Consider the following 10,195-nt stretch of genomic DNA (forward strand, 5'->3'; position numbering starts at 1 on the left):
ACTGAAATGTTCATGTTTTAGTGAAAGGTGGACTTAAAAAACACTACGAAGTGCCCTGCTGACACTTTTACGACTAGCAGTGATGTTTTAGCATCAACTCATTCTTCGGTTTTCAAGGACTGAGCTTTAACCTCTCTCAAAGTTCAACAAAATACCTCAACAATTTGTTTCTAAGAGGTAACTTTACGTTGTTGTTGTTTTTTTCCACACAGCAACAAAGTTACCAAAAAAATCCAGTGATAATATTCGCTTCAAACAGGTGGCTTTACAAAGACATTAATATCTTTTATTGTTCCCATGACAACTAACTTCAACAAAATACGTAATAATGAGGTATTATTTTTAATATTTGACCTTATTAACTACCAAACAGGTATTTGTTTATTCTTAACCTCACACTGTACTTATACATATTTTGTATCTCAAAACTCTACTATGCCAGTAGCGCCAATAAAGGCACAGAAACATTAACGCCACCTGATAATTGCTTTTGAACTACATAAGAGTTCTTTTCAAAACTTGTCAAGAAAACTACACAAGAGCAGTTTAAGCGGGAAAATATATCAGTAAATGTTTAATATATATGTGTATATATATAAATATTATTACAGATATGTATAATGATGTTACAGAATATGGTCGTTCGGACTAGTGGAGTTCTGTGACAGCTTGTATTGGAACACCTGAAATAATAAAATACAAGATATTCTTTGATTGGTTTGTAAAATAATTACTTAAACTATGCTAACTATGCTAAATGAGAAAATTTATGTATTCTATTTCTGGCTGTTTTTAAACTTGTTCTTCACCACAACTTCTGAAAGTCTCCAGATTTTCAAATTTCAAATAATGTTTGAGCTTTCTGCTTCACTTATAGTTGAAATATTTTTACAGTTTTTATTTTCCTCGACGTTAGGTGGACGTAAAGTTTTGAAAAGGCATGCTGCAAGAACAGAGTATTTACTGTCACAGATGTTAACAAAATGTGGCTGATCCTAGATGTTTCTATTTTTCAATGAAACATTACATGAATCAGTTTACATTGAACAATACATATCTTTATTAACCATTTTGCTTTTAACTTTCATTCGTTTAATTAATTCATTAAGCATAGAATAGATATTTCCTTTAATTAATTAGGCTGTATTAGTTTGTTTGTTTTTGTGAATTTTGCGCAAAGCTACTCGAGGGCTATATGCGCTAGCCGTCCCTAATTTTGCAGTGTTAGACTAGAGAGAAGGCAGCTAGTCATCACCACCCACCGCCAACTCTTAGGATACTCTTTAACTAACGAATAGTGGGATTGATCGTCACATTATAACGCCCCACGGCTGAAAGGGCGAGCATGTTTGGTGAGAAGGGGATTCGAACCCGCGACCCTCAGATTACAGTCGAACGCCTTAACCACCTGGCCATGCCGGGGCACGACTGTATCAGAATCAAAGGATAAAAAAATTAAAAACTCTAATACGATAAGATCTTTGTTCATCAGCGACAAGGTATACCTTACAATGTAAATTTACACAGGTCTGATTTTTCTTGTGTTTCGTGTTTTAATCTTTGAATGTTTTTGTGCAATTAAGCACAACGCTACACAATGAGTGTTTTTTTGTGTGTGCTAACTACCACAGCTATTGAAACCCTTTTTCTAGTGTTGTAAGTACTCAAACAGACCGTTGGGCCACTGGTGGGCACTTCTGGATGATCTTTGTTTTTGTAATGTACACAGAAAACTTTCTTATTTATGTTTCATAATTTAGTCTTTGAACGTCTTTCGTTTCTGGATCAAGTATTTTTTTCTATGCGAACACCTGAATAAACCTTTGATTTAAAAGAAACTCAAATTGTTTGAAGTTATACAACAGTTCAAAACACTGGTAGTTTCTTGCTATACCTCGTTAATTTTGTTTGTTTCTTATTAAGCACAAATTTACACAATAGGCTAGCTGATTTGTATCCACCATATATATGAAAACCCGATTTTTAGCCTCATAAGCTTCAACATTTAACACTGAGAGAAGAGTATGGCATTACTATAGTTGAAATACAAAATATTTCGTTGTATAATCATCTTAATTTGGTCGTGTTTAATTAAACAGCATAACTTCTACCCAAAACAAGTTTACCAGACCGGAACGTTAATCTAAATGTCTTTCTTCCATGTGTAGTGTTTGTTTGTTTGTTTTTGAATTTCGCGCAAAGCTACACGAGGGCTATCTGCGCTAGCCGTCTCTAATTTAGCAGGTAAGACTAGAGGGAAGGCAGCTAGTTATCACCACCCACCGCCAGCTCTTGGGCTACTCTTTTGCCAACGAATAGTGGTATTGACCGTCAAATTATAACGCTCCCACGATTGAAAGGGCAACCGTGTTTGGTGTGACAGGGATTCGATCCCATGAACCTTAGATTTCGAGTCAAGAGCCTTAATTACCTGGCCATGCCGGGTCTCATCGGTTACAGCGTATTTATCCTAACGTGTTCAAACCCAGTGTCATCAAAATGTTAGTTTTTGTTTTCCTTTTTCTTTCCATTATGACCTCATTCCAACTAATTTGGGGTCGCCGGTACTTTTGTAAACCAAACATTTTACACTCAGGCGTCTAGACCAGTTGGCAGCCGTGTTGGACGAGCGTGTTGGAGGAGAAGGATTCGAACTCGAGACCTTCAGATTGCGAGTTGAGCCTTCTAACTACCAGGTTATACAAGACTCGTTTTATTATGTATAGTGCATAATTCGGAAACTTAACACTAGTGAACTATAATATTTGACATATGAGGTGGCGAGATGACTGGGAAAATGACTACAGTATTAAAAATGCTTCTCGTCAGAAGAACGCTTTGGTGTAGCTTGTAATCTGATGACTGTACAAAATAACATCAAACATGCCAGGATTTATCTTAAAATTAGAAATTTCTCTTGCTAATTTATCGCTGAAATGTTCTTATAAAGTATTACTACTGTGATTGATGGTACCAAACATGCTCGCCCTTTCAGCTGTGTGGGGTGTTATAATGTTACGAGCAATCCCACTATTCGTTGGTAAAAGAGTACCCCAAAATTTGGCGGTGGGGGGCGGTGACTAGCTGCTTTCCTTCCAGTTTTACACTGCTAAATTAGAGACGACTAGCGCAGATTGCTCTGGTGTAGCTTTGCGCAAAATTAAAAAAAAGCAAACCCCTTCTTATTTTAGGCATTCAACTCTGATACTGTTATAATGACCAATCTACAGTGATAAAAAATTAAACAATAACAGTAAAATATTTGTAATAGATTTGAATACTTAATGATAGTTATATTTATTTGTTGTTTCTTTCTTTCTGCAACTTATAGCTTCACTCGGAAATTCTGGTTTACAGCAGCTGTAGTTCATATAATTCGATAATATATATATATATAACCACTACCATATCTGTCGTATTACAAACGACCATTATAGTGTTTTAGGTTAAGATAAACCAAGGTTTCCAGTGCTTGGTGTTAAAAAAATTAAGCCTTCTAAATATTGTTAGGGACCTGTTAGGGCTAAGAAAGACCAAAGACTTCGATAACATGTTACGTCAACACTTCAAATTCCCAAAACGAATATGTGACAAATAGTTAGCTGACTTCAATCTTTCGTCATGGTAATCAAGCCGTAAAGACAATGTATTTAGTCTTTCTTTGTTTGTTTTGGAATTTCGCACAAAGCTACTCGAGGGCTATCAGTGCTAGCCGTCCCTAATTTAGCAGTGTAAGGCTAGAGGGAAGGCAGTTAGTCATCACCACACACCGCCAACTCTTGGGCTACTCTTTTACCAACGAATAGTGGGATTGACCGTAACATTATATACCCCCACGGCTGAGAGGGCGAGCATATTTAGCGCGACGCGGGCGCTTGGCCATGCCAGGCCGTGTATTTAGTCATCGCTAACGCAAGATTACATTTGTATCACTTAAACGAGAACAGACTGCCTATAATTATTGGTAAGTTTCACACTATAAATAGGTCGACGATTTATTAAATAATTAAGCACAATATCTACTTTAATAAAATAAATCGTTACAACTGAGACGGCACCAGATATATTTATATCTCACTAGCAATTTTAGGTTTCCATTAGTGCTGTTTTATATTAATTCAGACAAGCATTATTAATTGCCCATAAACAAAAGTATTATAAATATTTTTAAACTTACGCAATTCTATCTTCTGCTGTAACCACATGACAGTAAACGTTTGTCATCAGTGAAGACCGAACCATCTCATAAAAATATTGTACGGATATATCAATAGCTGACTAATTAGTTTTGAGAGTGTATCAGAGTAAAGAAACTCACGTTCGTGTCTTCCAAACAGCTGGAAGCTTCTAGTTTATCTCGTCTGAGAGTTCCTTCAAAAGGTAAGAACCTTCTTCCCTGATTAATCTTCTGGTTGCTACAGACACGAACTTCCATCTCGTTAACATGACTGTTGACGGATGAGATTAGTACTAAACTAAGCTCAGCTGGAATCAAAACACATGTTTCCATAGCGACGGGTTTCATAAAAAAGTAAGAAAGAAAAAAGATTCGTTTGAATAAAACACGAACAGATGAGAGTATTTTCTATCGCAGAAACAGTACGTGTTATTAAGTGGACCGGTCGCCACACTAACCAAAAGTTACAATTAGTCTGTATAAAAGAAAAAAAAGGAACGACCACATGAGTCTCCTGTCTTCTTTTCATACAATCTCTCAGTATTCCACGGATCAACTAAATACGCAACAGGTGCAAATACCTGACCGGCAGATGGCGCGCATTTCCAAGTTTGGGAGAATCTCCTCCAATCTTCCCAAGTGGGTGTGACCATGACCCTGTTAGATGTAGTGACAGTAGAACTCAGAAAAACACAAGTTTCTTTGCTTGACTTTCCAAACTGCTTTGACTAACTGGGCCAGTCTTGTTGGCCGAGCCTATCTTTAGGTCCGTTACGTTATCTTACGATCTCGTACAACACATTAGAACTGATAAAAATAAATTAATTAACGTGTTTTACACGAGGTGTAAGGTTTCTGGAACCATTCGATATTTTCTATTTTCAAACAAGAGATCAAGCGTCAAGATGATTTCCACAGATAGAAGCAACTGCACATAGTAAACAGTTTGGGGCAAAACGCAGTAGTGAAAAAGACACTGGAAAATGCTGTTATATTTAGCGCAACAGCGAAACAACTCCAGGAAACGCTCTAATGTTGCAACAAAATAGCTTTAGAAAATTCTATTGTACAGAACGTAACGTCTTAACACTTATTTTTTTCTTTTTTTGTATGTAGTAACTAATAAGTTGAATAGGATGAGTGAAAATTTAACAAGGGAGTTATATTAGATGTTAAGCCTATGAGATCATATTTTCCATGGGAAAAAATTAAGGAGGCTAATACGTTACAAATACTAAAATTAATCTAAATGTTCATTAAAACAAACCTAATTTGATAGTGTTAATAGAATTTTTCATTAAATGATATAAAACGAGTTTATTATATATAAAAGCTGAAAAATAATACGTGATCGATATGTCTAAATGTTTCAGGGGGTCGGGTCTCTGTGGTCCCCGATTTCACTTTTTCTTCCATGTCTTTAGAGATCACGACTTTCATCATGCTATCGATATAATTAAGGTTTGCAGTTGATTTTATATTAGTACTCATTGTACTTTTAACACGTCTTTATTCAGAGATAATATTGGGTTGAGGAATAATTCGTGAGCGTTTTTTCAAGTTAAACAAATATATTCATAAATGAAACGCTTTCGCAAAATATTTCATGTCATTTGGTAGATAATTTTTTGCTTTAATAGATGGTGTGTTTGATTTTCATATGTCTTTAATTTTTGCTTTCATTTTCAGCTCATTAAATGGAATGTCAAGTGGACAAAATCGAGCATTTTCGACACCATCTGCTTTTCGCATTTAATTTCTTGCAATTTCGTTTAAAACAATGCATACTATATACCTAGGTATTACATGATATAACGTATCATAATAAATGTTTTGGGTGTAATGTGTTCATGCATTGAAGTATTGTATAGTCTTGCATGTAATGCTTGAATGAAATTATTTAAAAACGCTCACGAATTATTATTCCTCAACCTAATAGAATAGCACTTGAAAAAGACGAACCTTACGTCTTGGAAGAACAATTAATGATTCTATTAAAGACGTTAAAAAAAACAAGGAAATTATAAATGTCTCCAATGAAACACTAGTTAAACTGGTAGTATAATTCTGACGTATAGATACTGTCTGCTATATTCATCATTAAACGGGTAATAATAACTTGATACATAAACGTTGTTAATGGTATTCTCCAATGAAGCTCAAGCTATAAGGTTAATATTTCACACATGAAAAACATCTATGAAATTTATGAACAAAATTTTAGCTAACTGAGAGCTAATAACTTTTTATATCACATCAGTCTGAGGTATTTACAATAAAGCTTCAAACATATATGAAGTAATTTGTTGTTTGTTTTTTTTACAGTAGAAATAAAGCAAAAAGTTTATTAATTGTTACAAGAACTGTTTAGTTTTATATATACTGCTGTAATCTTCACTTGTATTTAACTGTTGTTCTGGATTAGCAGTACAGTGCTAAAACGTCTTTTATTCTACTATAAAGTCAAATGTGTGTCACATTTTTCATATTATTCTTCAGAAAACCTTGACTTTTGTGAATCATTCAAAGTCGCGTAAATTTTAAGTGTGTTATCTTTCCTATGATCGAAACTTTTCAGAAAAAAAATGGTAGAATAATAAAGCCAGACGAAAATGATTATCACTTCTTTAATTTTGTCAGGAAATGGTTTATATTACTTGTTTCTATTATTCCTTCTAATATCAATCAATAGCTCAAAATTAAGTTTAATGTGAATTTGTATCTTAAATACAATGTTACGTTTTACACACAATCCATTTTGAAGGAACTCTTCAACAACAAGTTTGAGAACCAAAAAAACAACTCTTAAACTTCGTTTAATTTTTCTTTAAGACTTTCCCGGCGAGAAGAGAATGTATAAACATTTATCTTAGTGGTTCTCATCCTTCATTTGGCACTGATGTCTAGAAACTCTTATACTGACATTTTCATTTCTCATTTTTATATGATATGTAGAAACTATTATCTTGACATTTTTCATATCTCATGTACTGATGGCCCGGCATGGCCAGGTGGTTAAGGCACGCGACTCGTAATATCAGGGTCGCGGGTTCAAATCTCCGTCACACCAAATATGCTCGCCGTGGGGCGTAATAATGTTACGGTCAATCCCATTATTCGTTAGCAAAAGAGCACCCCAAGAGTTGGCGGTGGGTGGTGATGACTAGCTGTCTTCCCCCTGATCTTACACTGCTAAATTAGGAACCGCTAGCGCAGATAGCCCTCTTGTAGCTTTGCGGGAAATTAAAACTAAACCATATACTGATATGGTATGTATAAACTATTATACTTACATTTTAGTTTCTCATACTGATACGGTATGTAGAAACTATAATACTGACATTTTCATCATTTGTTAGGTACGGTATGTAGATACCCTTATCTTCAAAATTTTGATTCTTCATTCGGTATTGATATATTATATCGGTTCTTTAACTTACTGATTAGGCCAAGCGATTATTGTGCTCGACACGTATTCTCAGAGTCGCGGGTTTGAATCCCTGCCCTACCAAACATGTTCACCTTTTCGTCCCTGGGGACATTACAACGTATCGTTCAATCCCACTCTTCGTTGGCAAAAGAGTAGCCCAATAGTTGGTCTTCCCTGTGGTCTTACACTGCTAAATTAGGGGCGGCTAGCGCAGAGAGTCTCAGTTTAGCTTTACGTGAAATTCAAAAGCATATAAACCAACAAAATCTCAACAGTTTTGATCTCTAATTTGGCACTGATATGGTATGTAGGAAGACTTACTGATATGGTATATGGTATGGGAAGACTTATCTTGACGTTTATTATATCTCATTTCGTACTGATACTGTACGTAATAAAGGTGTGAGGGTACAGCGATACGTTACGCATATTGTATCGTAAGCCATGATATGACTGTATCGATAAATTGTCCGATATGGTACGTTTTATGCGTCTTTATGAAATTTAGCAGGTCTGGCATGGCCAGGTGGTTAAGGTGCTCGACTCGTAATCTCAGGGTCACAGGTTTGAATTCCCGTCACACTAAACATCCTTTCCCTACCAACTGTGGGGGCGTTAAATGTGTCTGTCAGTCCCACTATTCGTTGGTAAAAAGAGTAGCCCTAGAGTCGGTGGTGGGTGGTGATCACTAGCTGCCTTCTCTCTAGTCTTACACTGTCAAATTAGGGACAGCTAGCGCAGATAGCCCTGGAGTAGCTTTCAATGAATTCAAACCAAACTAAAATGACTTCTTGGTGTTGATCTAGGTGTTTTAAAAACCGAACTATGTATGATGTTAGGAAAATATATCTCTCAAAATGTTTTTACTTTAAATATTTATATCATTAGTTCTTTCTACAACTTTGAAAATAATATTTATTGTCAAAATCACATAAAGTGAACATGCACCAACGCATGACATGTTGACATCAGCACGGCCCGTTCTTTCTGTAGTTGTGTTATGACAGCTCATAAAAAATGCAAAGAATAACAATTTCTCAAGGGCATGAGCACTTGATCGTGTTATCTTTTAAAATAAATAATATCCATTTCTTATTCAAGAACATTATTTTTGTTATGATTTATTTTTCAATGTTAATACTTTACACATATTATTTTAAAAGGATTTATGTTTTAACAATATTTAACGAAACGACTAAATTATGTAAATTTCAGTTCCATGTTTGATATTTCAACATTTTTAATAGTTAATGCCATTTACATCCATGATCTAACTTTGTATTGTATAACTAGCTTGCAAATCATCAATATAGTATCCTTAAATATAAATGTATTATATATTAATCACTTTAAATTAGTGTGATCATAAGTTACAATTATGTTGGAAACCAAACGTAAAAGCGCTCGACAAAGTTTCAGGTTATTGACAGGAAATACTCCAACGATGTTCCGACCGTTCAACACCGGCTGTCGTCAACATGTCTGTTGTAAGCTTTCCTGTTCTTGTCCTGATATTGGACAGCTAGCTGTTCCTGTTGTTGTCAGCAGCTATTTGCAGAAATTTATGAGTGGTGTTATACTTCTGATAACAGTAACAATGGAAGCTTGATAAACCGTACGGTTTGTTTGATGGTGGTACTAGAGCCAAAGTTTCCGCTTCAGAAAAACGCAAGGAATTCTAAATTCCTTACATATTTACTGACATTGAAAGTCCAAAGCTTCATATATTTTGTTGTTTGCGTACATCACAGTCATGACCAGGGCATGGAATTTTTATTATTAATATTACAATTAGATATGTGACCAGTTTTAATGGTAATGATAAATAACTTGGTATTCAGATCAGAAATATATGTGTATTTGTATTTTTTTGAAATAGGAGCACCCGATGATCGTTGTTTTCTTGACTAACCAGAACTTTGTTATGTTCTATTTATAGGCCTAAATAATTACAGTCCCTTTATATTAAAACTTTTTCATAATCGTTGATTTTGAAGTTACATTTCATATGTAATGTTACTGGCATATGAGTCAAGATTCTTTTTGAGTTGTTACACACAGTTAAATGTTGTTACTTGTACCAAACAGTTCAATATTTAATTATATGCTATTGGTAGTTGTGTAAATTTTGATTTCAAACAACGTCATTTGATTCGTAGCTTTACGATTATTAACACTTAATAAGGAAACAAAAGTGTATTTGTGTAGTTATTGTTGTTGAGGTAGCTATAACTGTACAGGTGGTCGGATATGTTTTATATTTGTGGCAGAGAATACCATCGAAATACCATATCATTGACTGTAGTACTATTATAAAAACATACCAATTTTATGAAAAATGTAAAATTCGTATATATAATTCTAAACACATACTGGAGTTCTTAAACAGGTGGGTAAAAGTGAAAAGATTTTACAATAATAAAACAAAAAAATTACAATAGGTGCTTTTCTAAGTTGGCAGGAAAAGTGATTGACAGTATTAAAAACAAACGTTGTCAACTATTAGTGCTAGGGAACTATTACCACTGTACCAGCTAATGATGTGAAAAGGTACTCAACACAAAAGAGGACTGTTTGTAAGTGCTACA

General features: G+C 34.7%; 1 protein-coding gene across 1 annotated transcript in view; it reads right to left on the minus strand.

The window, feature by feature from the left end:
* Positions 1-4,833, minus strand: part of LOC143238881 (uncharacterized) — a 28,600-nt gene extending 23,767 nt beyond the window's left edge. The window contains exon 1 of the mRNA XM_076479501.1: positions 4,319-4,833. Coding sequence (XP_076335616.1) covers positions 4,319-4,525 — 207 coding nt within the window. The 5' untranslated portion in view covers positions 4,526-4,833. The remainder of the gene's footprint in view (positions 1-4,318) is intronic.
* Positions 4,834-10,195: the final 5,362 nt, after the last annotated feature.

This window comes from Tachypleus tridentatus, chromosome 13 (assembly GCF_004210375.1).
Source record: "Tachypleus tridentatus isolate NWPU-2018 chromosome 13, ASM421037v1, whole genome shotgun sequence".
NCBI classification, from domain to species: Eukaryota; Metazoa; Arthropoda; class Merostomata; order Xiphosura; family Limulidae; genus Tachypleus; species Tachypleus tridentatus.